Source organism: Ischnura elegans, chromosome 5 (genome assembly GCF_921293095.1).
Source record: "Ischnura elegans chromosome 5, ioIscEleg1.1, whole genome shotgun sequence".
Classification (NCBI taxonomy): domain Eukaryota; kingdom Metazoa; phylum Arthropoda; class Insecta; order Odonata; family Coenagrionidae; genus Ischnura; species Ischnura elegans.
In genome coordinates, this window is record NC_060250.1 from 34466277 (window position 1) to 34480179 (window position 13903).

The 13903-nt window shown below is 38.0% G+C and overlaps 2 protein-coding genes across 2 annotated transcripts; one reads left to right on the forward strand and one right to left on the reverse strand.

Moving 5' to 3' along the window:
- Positions 1-2145: 2145 nt before the first annotated feature.
- On the forward strand, positions 2146-4409 carry LOC124159662 (protein ANTAGONIST OF LIKE HETEROCHROMATIN PROTEIN 1-like). The gene is made up of 3 exons (XM_046535570.1): positions 2146-2280; positions 3242-3509; positions 3876-4409. Exons 1-3 carry the CDS (start codon positions 2153-2155, stop codon positions 4407-4409), a joined length of 930 nt encoding a protein of 309 aa, XP_046391526.1. The 5' UTR covers positions 2146-2152.
- A 22-nt stretch (positions 4410-4431) lies between these two features.
- On the reverse strand, positions 4432-8865 carry LOC124159663. The gene is made up of 5 exons (XM_046535571.1): positions 8851-8865; positions 5962-6103; positions 5610-5857; positions 5232-5349; positions 4432-4644 (listed from the first exon to the last, which is right to left on the reverse strand). Exons 1-5 carry the CDS (start codon positions 8863-8865, stop codon positions 4436-4438), a joined length of 732 nt encoding a protein of 243 aa, XP_046391527.1. The 3' UTR covers positions 4432-4435.
- Between the last annotated feature and the right edge of the window lie 5038 nt (positions 8866-13903).

Genomic DNA, 13903 nt, shown 5'->3' on the forward strand with positions numbered 1-13903 from the left:
GTTCCGATGCGAAACCCGATATCCCCGCAGGTGTTTCTGGGTAGTCGATACCCCAATTCATTCGTCGAGAAAAATATCAGATTACAATGTTAGAGTATAATTACACATCTAACTCGTCTGAGTTTTTGACTAATTGTAAGGGGTATCTATTACCTGCAGGTGTTTCTGGCTCGTTGATTCCCTAATTTATTCATCGAAGGAAAAATATCCGATCACAGTGTATGGGTTTAGTTACACATCTCACTTGTTTGAGACTTTGACAAAGGAATTGTTTACTCTGGGATTCAGTGCCGATTTTCTTTCCCTGGAGATAGTGAAAACATCCTGGCAAACCTTCTTCTCTCTATAGTCACGTTTTTTTGTTTTGCACATATATTTTGATTTTTTTTGCGTTTAGTTTCTATTTTCAATATGTTGCGCCAAACGAAAACACAGAAAAGAAACGATCTGCTGTCGCAAAACCTGCAATGACACGTCTGATACCAGAGCCGGATCTAGATATGGATGGTATGGGGCGCAAAACGGGGTCTAGCACTTGTAGGAGGACGGGAGTTCCGCGCTACCTAGAAGGACGGCTAGGGGTCATTTGACCCCTAAAATGTATTTTGGAATAAAACGCCTCATTATCATCCAATATTAAGTTAATCGTATTAATTGTAGAATCAGTTCATTAAAAACACTGTTTAACCTTATTGAATATTATTTCCATTGTTAAAAGTTAATAAAAATTATTATTTTTAAATCATGAATTAGACCATATTTAGTTGACGATTGCAAATCTAATCATGAAAATACATGCGCTCAATACAAAAATTTGTGTTTTATTTTTAAACAATAGGCACACTGGGTTTACAAAATTTGCATTAAAATTTTTTTAAATTATTACTTTGTTGTAAATCTCAGACAAATAGTATTTTTTCAGCGCTGTTTCCACGAAATATTTTTTGCACTGAATGCGCACATTGGGCGAGTCTAAAATAATGTACTTATATCTAAGTCTACATAGGGCGCGTTCCGAAATTCACTGTCAGTACCGACTGTGCTGCCGAATATTGGAACGGAATGCAGTACTGCCGCTGCGGAGAATACAGTAATTTCGGAACGGTGGCCAGCAGACGCTTTGGGTAATTCCGCGGGAATTTTGTTATAATTACGAAAATAATAATAACATCAACATTGGAAGTCTGATGAATGCATCAGATATAATCGATGAGAAGGAACCACGAAACTGATGGAATGGAGAGTGAAAGTACATTTACAAGCAGTCAAAGTGAATGAAATGCTATAAACATGAAAAAATATGTAGGACATACGCAATGAAAAGTTACTTTGGAGTTAGCGTTTATGGGAATATTATAATAGGATAACCGTATTCACCATTGAAACCGAAATAATTGACGATAATTGAAAATTATTATATGTATCTGCATGTCGTTAGCATTGCCGTATTCATATAGTTCATGAAAGGGAAACCTGTGAATGGTGTAATGAATATTTCCTGGAAATTATTCGGAGAACAAGAAATGAAGTAAGCAGTTAGCAAATTTTATTTACCACAAGTCGATTATTTCTCTGTCTGAATACGGCTAAAAAGATCGGTGTAAAGGGTGCGCCCGAAATTAAAAAGCATTGTTTTAACAACCCATTCAATTGTTTAATACTTCTTGTGTCTGCTATAAGCGCGGCTATTTCACCTCTCGTCATGGCTTCTCACGAGGAAATGCAAAGGTGGATGGAGATTGCCGAAATTATATTTAGCTCGAGCGAATCCTCCAGCGAAGAGGATTTGGCAATGGAGGAGGAAGTAGCGGCAGAATCTGCCACTTTATTCCAATACTTGCAGGCAAATTTTCAGGAAAAGGACCCAATTCCGCGGCAGGAAAATTTTTTGGAGAGCGTGGTTCCTGCTTTCTCCCGGCAATTTTTTAAGGAAAATTTTCGGTACGTAGAATTCCATTTTTGACGATATATTATTTCATATGAATTTATTCATTTCATTGCTGAATGTCAACTTGTGTGAGCGTTTACATCGGCTATTCTCCAAACAATAACCTGGATTTAAATTCCCTAAATTAGGCTTTTGTAACCATAATTGTGTACTAAATTCACTGTATTTTCATTTAAAAATGCAATTAGTATGTATCCTGAGACCATGGAGCACCTTCTTGGCTTGGTTGGGCCCATTATTAATAAAAAGGAAGGGCCTGGGCGAATGACCATCACACCAAAAAAACAGCTTGCCATTGCCATTTGGTACCTTGGTACTCCAGATTCATACAGGTAGGCGCAATGACAATATTATCGATCTATCATATTTATGCTAGAAATGTAACCATAGGTTATTTACTGCAGGGGCACAGCTAGGAATTAAGGCTGGGAAAGGGGGGGGGGGTTTAGGTGCAAGTATTACGGGGGTGTGTGAGGGTATGGTATTCCCAGGGGTGGATCCAGGATTTCTTTCTGGGGGGGCACAAGCAAGGCCGTATCCAGGTTTTGTTCTGGGGGGGCCCTAAGGATATCTCGTAATACAAAATGAACGCAACAATAATGGGACTGTATTAACAATTTCGCATATTTTTTAAGGGTCTAGGGGGGGCATGTGTCCTTGTGCCCCTCCCTAGATCTGCCTATAGGTATACCCACCAGGATAAGCAGTTCCTAGGTGTGAGATTAATAAAATGTGGAATTTTAAAGATAAATGGTGAGTTTTACGGCTTGCTGTGGGATCTATTCATCCTTAAACTATTCTATTAGTAATATAAATCCAGTTATTTAAAATGGATTAAGCATTAAAATTTCTCTGAGCTCTGGGAGGGGGGATTTATCCCTCAAAACCCACCCTCGCTGCGCCACTTATTTACTGTATATATTCCACATGAAAAGGCAAAATAAAACACACATGCATAGATATGATACAAATGTATCTGAATTCGATCTGTGATAGATGTATTTTTGCATGAAAAAGGTTATTTCTCCATATGCTTTGTTCCAATTCCAAGACTAACCTTTTGAAAACATGACATGTTGCTTGTAAGGTAAATACTGTTTATTTCTCAATGTAATTTCTAAACCACCACCCTTTTTTTGCCATCTGATTTACCTTTATTGTCCATGTTAATCACCTATTGCCCTCTCTTTGTTATGGGATAATGAGTAACCGCAAAAAAGTCATTCTTCCTTTTATGTTATGTATGGTTCTTGATTACAACCACTGTTAATAACCTTTCCCCATTCTCTTTAGGTCTGTTTCCAACACTTTTGGGATTGGGAGAGCCACTGCATTAAGAGCCGTAAGAAGGGTGTGCCATGCACTCCACATCTTGGCTCCTCAGTTGGTGTCATGGCCAAGGGGTGATGCTGCACAAGAGGTAATCACAGGATTCCAACAAAAAAGTGGATTTCCTGGAATCCTGGGTGCCATTGATGGATGCCATGTAGCCATCATAGCACCTAAAGGAGAGGGTGCTGCCTACATTAATAGGAAAGGCCACCACTCCATACAATTCCAGGTACTGCTGGAATACCTATCTTCTTTTGCATCTACATGTATTTTTTTCTAATATAATTTAACCTTAAGTATTTTGTACAGTTAAATGCTTGATGTGCCATGTACAAAATATGTCTTTGGTCGAATGCAACATATTATTACTATTATAGTTTTAAAATATTTGAGGTTATGCAAGAGAATTTTTTGAATGAGAAGAGTTTTTGGAAAACTCATGGCAGTAAATAATCTAAATCACTATCATTTGCATGTGACATTTTCCATTACTGCATTTCTAATCATAAATTAATGCATTTCAAAATTATGAACCTGAAATTCAACTAAGTCCATGTGAAAATGCAAAGTCAATATTTACCATTTCCTTTTTTAGGGTATATGCAACCATAAATGTGTTTTTACACATATTTATGCTGGCCATGCCGGGTCTGTGCATGACCAGCGTGTATTTAACATTTCGGAAGTGAGTGACTTCCTCCGAGGAGGGGAGGAATTTTTCCCGGGTGATGCACACCTAATAGCCGATGCAGCATATGCCATTGACCCTCACATGATGGTCCCCTACAAGGACAACGGTCACATGACAGAAAGGCAAAGGTTCTTCAACCGCTCGTTGTCACAGGCGAGGATGGTGATAGAGAGGGCATTTGGGCTCTTGAAAGGGAGGTGGAGGAGCCTACTAAACTGTCTACCCATGACATGCATTACTAAAATTCCAGAGTATATAATTGCATGTGCTGTCCTTCACAATGTTTGTGAGGTGATGAAGGATAACTTTGAGGGAGAGATACCCTTAGGAGAGGGATATCTCATAATGCATGATGACCCTGCAGTTTTGCCTGATGCTGCGAGAAGACGGCATGGCAATGCCAAAAGGGAGAGAATTGCCTGGGCTCTCATGCCGTAATTGAATAAAAAAACATTTCCAGAAAACTATTTTTTATTACCATTGTCCCCACCCCTTAGTGACTCTGCCATCAGGGCTAAAAATTGTCTGCGAAGCTCCATCTTCTCCTCATGCCTCTTCTGCCTCGCTCTTTCCCTCTCCCTCATTTCCTCCATCATCTCCTCACGATCACTTTTAAATTTTTTGTAGAGATCATCCATCACCTCCTCTGGTCTCTTCCTCTTCTTCATCAGTGCTGAAATGAAGGCATAAGTAATTCAAAATATTACATTACCCAGTAAGAGGTGTTGAAAGAAACATTTCCCCAATAATTAACCTGGGTATCAGAACATGAACTCAACGTCCGGTTGACATTTGCAAGAATGCAGCAACACCATGGAAGTAGCTAGGAGAGTCCTAGGGCAAGTCAAGCCACCCAGATGAATTTGACAAATCAAGATGATGGTGATGGGTTTTACAGTGCTAGAAAATTTCATGTAAGAAATATCCAAGGGAGAAACACCTATGACCCCCTTCCCCTAAGCCAAAATCCCTGGATATGCCAGTGACTACTCCCACAGCAAACACTTAAAAGTAAAGCCAGGCTTAGTGGTCCCTATAAAGAACTTAATCCAGGGCCTATCTGCATAACATTGTAGATTAAAAAGGGCACAACGATTCAGGGTGTTCACATCTTTGACAGCCAGAACATTAAACAATTTTTATCAACTGCTTCAAATGATAGTTGACTAGAAAAACTTTTAGGATATCATTTATGTTACTGGGTTATTTAAGGGCTATTATACAAGTAACCAATATGAATAAAAAGGAGGTAAAAAATACCTCTTTCTCCACTGCTGCCACTTTCAGTGGAGTCACGGCTTGTGGATGGCCCATCGTTGCTGGAAGCAGTGGAGCGTGGAGCCACCCACGCTTGGCCTTTAAAAATATCGTCCATAGACTGAAAAATAGAGGAAATTTGGGTCATAGATCATGGGTGATAGCACTCTGCTCTTTCTCTCATTCAAATGGCATTAGTTGGTTTCAAATTCTCAGTTGCACTCAGATATTTATTCTCACACTGTGCTATTTAATAACTTCAGTAAATGTAATGAAGGAACATTATCCTAACTTGGCAATGCATCAATCAAAATAATTATTCATAGATGATTTGATATCATGATTGGAATGAGTAACAGTGATGTTGAAATTTCTGCATACCTCAAAAAACTCCCAATGTGGGGGAGCACCATTGCCACTCTTAGACTTGTGGTCTTTGATGGCCTTATACCTCCTCTTGAGGGCATCCACTTTACTTCGCACTTGCTGCACTGAGTAATGGTGCCCCAGTGCAGCAAGTGCAGATGCCACTTCTGCCAGGGTATCTTTCAATTTTTTTTTTCCATCTCTCCTGGCCCTCAGTTCTGCTAGTAGAGCCAGAACAGCAGGTCGCTCCCAAACTGCATTGGCTGCAGTAAAAATTAATGGCTTTAGCTCATATAGAGAAAGATGAAATAATAGTTAATAGTTAGTTTTGGTTCTCATATATAGTTCATCAGCTGGGAGTACTAACCCTCTTCCACATTCAAGGATGGCCCCTCAGATTGCCCTCCTGGTCGGCGAATTAATGCCAGCTCTCTGGCATAATTAGGATCTAGAAAAAAATTGTCTTGATTTAAGTAAGGCAACTTTATGATAGTTCTAATGTATATGTCCTTGTTATGAGTTTAATGCCTTTCCTGATTTATAGATTTTTTTAATCGAATTGCATTTAAATCGTACTCATGCACCTGATAAACATCTTTTAAGATTCCATATTTTTCCTATTCATCAAAAAGTCATCACCAACAAACATGAGCGTGCCCAGAATCAAAACTAGGGGGAGGGAAACTGGCTGTGGTCGTTCAGTTGTAACTTTTTTGCACAGAAAGGGTTAATGAAACCAAAATTTTAAGGAAATTATGACAACAATTTATTAGTTTCTATATTTATTTGTTTGAAACAATAATGATTTTTATTTTAGCTCTACGTCTTATACTAAAATCATTTTTCTTCAAAAGGAATATTTGTTCACAATTCTTTTTAACTGAATTTATTTTCGCTTCTAGGGGGGTGGCAGATGACCTCACTGCCCCCCGCTGGGTACGCCCATGCCTACAAACGTAATTATCGTAGAGATAAAATAGTTATTCATCATTTACAAAACGAGAGGCCATGATATTCAACTGAAGCGACAGAATGGACGGTAACAGGGCTTTTTCCAAGGAATTTTTATGTGCATGACATTTTAATAAAATTTGATTGGCGTACTAATAACTGAAATATGTATAAATATCTTCCATAGCTTAATGCAATTGAATCATGTACTTGGTCATTAAAACTGGTAAAAAAAATCCATTCGCGGGGTAGTAGAGGGAAAGTATCTGCAGGCGTTTCATCCGCATTGTAAAGGAATAGTAGGTATAATTTAATATCTCTCCACATTCGGACTCTCTTCCACAATTACACTCCCTTCGCAAAAAAATACCAATAATCCTTAATTAGACGTAATGATATTGAAGTGAGTATTTTTTCAAATGCAAAAATATCTTCACTCTAGGGAAAGATGACCTACGATTACCGCATCCACGCTCCGTATTTGGGCCAACCACACCTTTGAAAATCATTTCCTAAGTTGTGCTTCAAAAATATGTGTCAGATCAGTAAAACATTACTAATATCATACCTGCCATAGCCCTATTTAATTCTTCCTGTGTCACGTTGATTAAAATATCCTCCCCCGATACATTTATTGACACGGGAATACCCTCCTTTTTACGCGCAATAAACAATAGCCCGTCGATTCGCGTTGTTTAATTTCCCGTCGATTCCCAAATTTCCCGCCATTTCGCGTCTTTACTGCCTTCACTGCTGCTCTTGGCTTGCAGTAGCCGCAGCAGACCTCGCAGCGGGAAACGTCATCAATTGACTGACGTCATCGGCTGCTGTGCCGTACTGCCAGTGGAATTCGGAACGGTTTGGCAGCACTGTCAGTACTGCCAGTGAATTTCGGAACGCGCCCATACTATCCCCCAAGCCGCCTAAAATAGCGCGAAAACAAGTTGTGGGTCAAATGACCCCCAGCCGTCCTTCTAAGTATAGCATGTCATACAAATTTAAAAGAAAACATTGTAGTTGAATTTTCACTAATTTATCAAAATATAGACCAAAATGAATAAAGTGAAAAAGTTTCAAAATAAAAAAAAAATATTTTAATAAGAGTAAAATAAATTTGAATTCTGAAAATGGGTCAAATGACCCTTGCCGTCCTTGTAATGCTAGGGAATTCCCCCTGCCGAAGGGGGGGATATCGGAAATTTGCTATTTTCAAGACTCCAAAACGGAGGTTTTTGGCTAATTCTTTGATAAAGGAAGACACTGCTGTGCTCATATAGTAGGTCGTTTTGTTAGTAAAAGTTTTATTGTGGTCATCTACTTCTACATACTACCCACCCCCACTTTAGTACAATCATAAATCCGCCTCTGGTATCAGGCGTATGAACGAATTCAGTAAATAGATAATATTACCATGACACATGATTAAATTTTATAAGCTGTGAAATTCTCAGTTTTCACACTATTTTTTCTTCATCATCATCATTAGTCGACAATCCTAAGATTGGTTTGACGCAGCTCTCCATTTCTCTCTCCTATCCGCTAACCTTTTTATAGCGACGTATTTCTTCTCTTTTACATCCTTTATAACCTGTCCTATGTAACTAATTCGGGGCCGTCCCTTGCCCTTTATCCCTACAACTATTGTCTTCATCATGCCATCATGCCTCAAAATGTGGCCAACTAAGTTGTCCCATCTTCTGCTCAAGGTTTTTAGGAGGCTTCTCTTTTCTCCCACTCTTCTTTACACTTCCTCGTTACTTACAAGGTTAATCAATTTTATTTTCAGCATTCTTCAGTAGCACCATATTTCGAATGCTTCCACTCTTGACGTCTCCACGAAATTTTTTTTTTAATTTATCGAGTTCGTAAGAGCCAGATTAGCGTTAAAATTCATTCCTGGGCATGCAATTTCCTTAAATTTTTCGCCTCACTGGAGAAATCCTCCAGTGAGGCGAGCCCCATCATGAGCCCCCAGGCTAGGGCCCCCAATTACCCCAGACCGCCCCTGGATAGCCGGCCGGCCCTGTAAGGAGAAACTGTTGTGGATTATTCAACAAAATACGCGGGTGCAGTGCGAAAATGTAGACGTCATCCATACTTAACCGCGGAAACCTGCGAACAAACATCGAGTGAGTGGTCCTCTCGTTTTGGAGTGACCCCATTTACTGCATGCAAAAAAAACTTTAACCTACAGAATTTCCGATGCAGCGATCCCCATACGATCAGGCATGCTGAAGGTTTCAGGCTATGTTTATGGGTCATTTGAACCTGTTATGTGGGGACCGGATATCCTCAATTACCTTACCTCGCTCCCTTCCATCTATTTAATTAGCCCCGCGTCGTAAAAATAAATTCATGTCTTAATTAAATTCACTACCACGCCCAGTCATTAAACGTGGCGGTAATTTCCCCAACGATTTAAGTATTTCAAGCACGAGAGATGCGTCTTCTAACGAGCAGATAAGCCAACGCTTACCTGAATATGTATTTAGAAAATTTTCGAGTGACCAAGAATCTCATATTGATGGGCACCTATTTATATACGTCATAAAAGCATGAATCCGCATGTGAAATGATTTAAAATTATTATTGCAGGTAATCTACCGGTTAGGTAGGTGGAATTATGTGGAATGGAACATCAATTTGACGAAGCTACACCACTATTTCTGTTCCCTCTCTGCATTTCCGTCTCCAGCTTTACTTCATGTCTATTACCATAAATATTGTGTACAGGATTCACCATTTCCGCGATTCCATTGATTACCACCAGTCGCCGTAAATAGTAGCACTCCCGTCGCTAGGATACGTGTAAATATACGTATTTGCCTGCAATAGATACGCTACGCGGCGTACGTAACCGTTTATTGCTGAAAAAATAAAGCTCAATATATGTTAAATTAAGGTATCTATATATATAAAAGAAAGTCGAAAATCGTGTTAGTTAGAACACTTATAACTCGAGAACGGCTGCACCAATTTCAATGAGATTTGGTTCTTTGGATTCGTCTCAGGCGGGGTTAACATATAGGCCATTAAAAAAAGGATAATTTCACAAAAAATTCATCTCTTTCCTATGGACATGCTTTTAGGAGTTATAGTAACACAACAATTGATAAGTCGGTCAAAACTACAAATTAAATAATTTGTTTTGTTTTTACCACTTTAATAACTGAATTTAGTAACAATATAACATTTTAATTACTAAATATATTCAAAATATTAATTAAATTGAAATTACATTTTAAAAATTTAATTCGAGCTGATTATAAGCCCAGCCGTGGCCCAGCTCGAGTTGACACTTCACTACCGTGTTTGTAAACAAATCTCCAAGCAATTGTTGACAAACGGTAATGTCCGTGTTCCTGTCGAGGAATCGAGTAGTTTTAACTCATTTCCTTGGAATGATTGCAAATTAGTTTCAGTGAGCTCATCAACAAAGAGTTCCAGAATATGATTGATCACCAAAAGAATCAAAGATGGTTCATTTTGCGAGCAAGAACGAAGATGTGGATGACTAAAACGAGGTAAATTCAAATAGTTCGTACTCTGCATGGATTCGAATCTTTTAAATGTGTAACAAACGAAGACGAAATCACCAACTATCTGAATATTTTAAGTCCTTGGACGTACCTGGCTTACCAAGGCACGATTCACAGAAAAATGTAGTTTCTGTGCTCATGATCTTTCGAAGCCTAAACCAACCATAACTATCCAACGGAACGTGTTTGATCATTAAAAAAAATTGGTGATGAATGTGATTCACGCAACTTTACTCAAAGGAAAATTCAAAGGTTAGGAAGTCCTCATTCCGTAGATTCCATGATCTCAACTCATATGCCCTTTTGAGCTTAAACGTATTCGATTTACAATTCGTGTTGCATTCGTGATAACGATAAAAAAATCGCATGGTCATTCTTTCAGTTTTTGTGTTGTTTGTGCTCATGTGCTAATGAAAACCCATGATTTTCTCATGGTCAATTTAAGGTGCTATGTTCACGAGTCGATAAACCATCCTCTGTATTTCTTCCTTCGCTTCAAGTGCGTAGCTAGGATAGGGGGTTTTGGGCGCAGCTAATACCACGGGTCTGTAGGGTATAGAAAACTCGCATAGGTAAGCGGGAAGTGTGGGGGCACTTCCCCCAGACATTTTTTAAGATAAATGGTTCAAAATAGCGGGTTTTGTGGCTGTGTGAATAGTTAAATATGTTTTGTTTGTTAGTCATCCGTCCCCCAAATATTAATAACAAAATCTTTCATAAAAAAATTCTCTAAGCTCTTGGGGGGGGGGAGGGGTTTATCCCCCAAAACCTGCCCTCGCTGCGTCACTGCTTTGCTTCGCTATATTTATTTAGCTTCATCCGCTTCATCTTGCGCCTGATAACAAAACAAAAAGTGTTGTTCCTCAGAAGGTGCTTGACGCAAGACATTAAACCGGAATGTGTAGGGCTCACCGTGGTGCGTTTACGCATGCAGTACGTTTACGCAGTGCATTTTTTCCAAACAGAGATACTAAAACTGGCGCGCTTTAAGTCATTTAATGCGAATGCTGCTTCATAGGGCTGCTTTTCTTGCACGATTTTGAACATCAGTCAAGCGTCGGTCTGGGGTCGTGTCAACCTGCCCCCTGAATGGGCCAAGTGTATGCAACAGACTTGGACCTAAAAACATTTTTTTACAGCTAATAACGCAAATAGCCAACAACTGAATGCGTATAATTTTTATTTCATGAACTGCTTTATTAAACCACAATGCCCAAAATTTCTTAAGCTAAAACGTAAAAAAATTTGTTGAAAAAAATCCGCGTAAACGTGCTCCGATTCACCCTATGTAGATTCAATAAAGAAAATGTCTTTCTGACAAGCAATTTTGGTACTCATTTACGTAGTTTTATTGAATTTGTGTCCTTATTTTATTATAATAAATTAAACATGATTAAAAACGATACAGCCGCTCTTGATTTATAAATGGTGTAAGTAAACTGTAAGTTCATTGATTGTTAGGCGGTACGAAGTTCGCCGGGTCAGCTAGTATTAAATATTTTAAACAAAGAAACATTTACAAGAGAGATATATTCCAAGATATATTACAAGAGAGATCATGTATTAATTATGTGATATCACTACTAGTAGTAATCATGTAATGTTGAGGTCCACTAGTCACGGTGCTCGGTTTCCATGACGAATTCCATAGATCGATTTTCCCCTGCGCACAGGGGGCGGAAATCGGAAAAAGTCGGACAAAATTGCAAAATGGCATTTTTGAGTTATAAACTTGAAACTTCGCCGGTATACTAAAAAATAATTGAATTTTATGGATATGTACGTCATTTGTCATAGGTCTTACCCGTAACTGAGATACAGAGGCTCAAACGTGAGCAGATTTCCATAAAAACGCCCGTCTTCAATTTTCTCTGGAAATCTCCCAAAGTAAGTAGATGGTGAAGTTAAATGTGGATTCTTACGGATTAAAAAACCGCACGATATGTTGCCATGGTATTTTTTCTTTAATTTTCCTCAATCTTAAAGAATGCAATTGATAAATTCTTACCATGCAGTTACAAAATGGTGGACATTGTTTTTTGACAAAGTTTTACATTTAGGTAGAGTTTCAAATGGGTTTTCGGCAAAGTCACGCGAAGTAACTTATATGAGAAAATTATTTGAAGATTTCTTGATGTGTGCATGCAGTTATCTTCGAAATAAGTTTGCGACGCCGGAAATTACATTGAATTTTCAATCGCGCGGCAGGGTTCGCCTCCGCGCGTCGGGAGTTGGATTAACCGCGACGCGGTAAGGTTATTGAAACTGCATGGGTTTTAACGCTCAGCATTCACCGTTTTTAAGTTTTTCTTCAAGACACCGATTCTAAAAAAGTATGTGGTGAAGACAGAGGAGGATTTTCAGCCGAGGTAAGTGCACGCTTCATTGAAGTTCATTTAGTTTTCTTTGGATACGTTCGAAGACCATGCTTCTTGGTTATACATCTGACCATTCTATCAGGTATTCTATATGTTATCTTTTTTTCGACATTTTCATCGACTCGTCTGTTACACGTGTTTCAATTGTTACTCAAGTATTGTGTAACAATTGAAACGAGTAGTACGATACATCGGGTACCTGATGATGATTGTGTAACTGAAACATGTGTAGTACGCTGTTCATAAAATTTGTGGACAATACAATATCTTCGTTGATCATTAGTCTTTTGAGGACATTTAGCAATAAGATAGTATTTTTTCCTCAGCTGTTTGGTGGCCTCCATCCGCATATTCCGCATTTTTTTCCACACCCGCTTTCGCTTCATTAAAAGCAGGTTTCGTCAAGAAAATAATTGAATATCATACTAAAGAAATTTCCAAACTATGATGTACCGCGGGTAGTCACCACAAGGGGAAACATATCGGGAAGAGGGATGGTGCTGAAGGTCACATACCCCCGATTTTTTTGTCTTTCAGTATTATATTTATTGACCAAAAGTGGATTAATGAAACCATTGAACTACTGATTCATATTCGATTGAAAGAATTTCAATGACCACATTATATTGCAAATATTACTGCACCTCGCTGTATGCTTTCTGAATATTTTCAATTTATTTGGGTTAATTATCCACAGACGATTGTAAAATTATAGTCAATAACTTAATGCCGTTTATTTTTACTGGGTTTGACCCAGTAATTTGATTCTCGCAAAAATTCTATGCCAAATTTTTAATTTTTTTACGACCATCGCATGGAAATAAAAATATTTTTACAAAATTTTACAAGCAACAAATTCAGAGGTATACAAACGTAACAAAACAAAAAACTCATGTACAAAGTAGTTGAGATCAATTACTCGCTCATTTTAATAGCATTTAAAAATGCCTCAATGAACAAAATGGATAAAACCAATAGCACTAATATTATATAACATGACCAAAAGTAGATTTATTATGATATCGAACTACCGATTCTTATATGATTGACCGACTTTAATAACGACATTATATTTCACAGATTCTAAAATTTGAGTCAATAACGAACCTAATGTCATTTATTTTTACTGGTGCTGTACCAGTAATTTAATTTTCACAAATATTCAATATAAAATCTGTAATTTTTATGACATTCACAAAGAAATTAAAATATTTTATTTTTATAACATTTTATAAGCAACACATTCAGAAATAGAAATACATTAGGTTACATACCCACACTTGTACAATTTAGTTTATATCAATTAAATGCACATAATTTTGATAACATTTAAATTCGCCTAAAGGCGTTGTGTATCTGTTGCGGGCTAATACGTATGTCTACTAGTATCCTACCGACTGGAACTGGACTAGTGATAGTAGATCGCAATTTTATCAAGGAT

Excerpts from the sequence above, each read along its gene's own strand:
- LOC124159662 (XM_046535570.1), top strand. The coding sequence starts at position 2,153 with ATGGAGCACCTTCTTGGCTTGGTTGGGCCCATTATTAATAAAAAGGAA. Across the intron at positions 2,281-3,241 it reads GGTACTCCAGATTCATACAG|GTCTGTTTCCAACACTTTTG; the intron begins GTAGGCGCAATG and ends CATTCTCTTTAG. Across the intron at positions 3,510-3,875 it reads ACCACTCCATACAATTCCAG|GGTATATGCAACCATAAATG; the intron begins GTACTGCTGGAA and ends TTCCTTTTTTAG.
- LOC124159663 (XM_046535571.1), bottom strand. Across the intron at positions 5,858-5,961 it reads ATCCTTGAATGTGGAAGAGG|CCAATGCAGTTTGGGAGCGA; the intron begins GTTAGTACTCCC and ends TTTTTACTGCAG. Across the intron at positions 4,645-5,231 it reads TGGCAGCAGTGGAGAAAGAG|CACTGATGAAGAAGAGGAAG; the intron begins GTATTTTTTACC and ends CCTTCATTTCAG.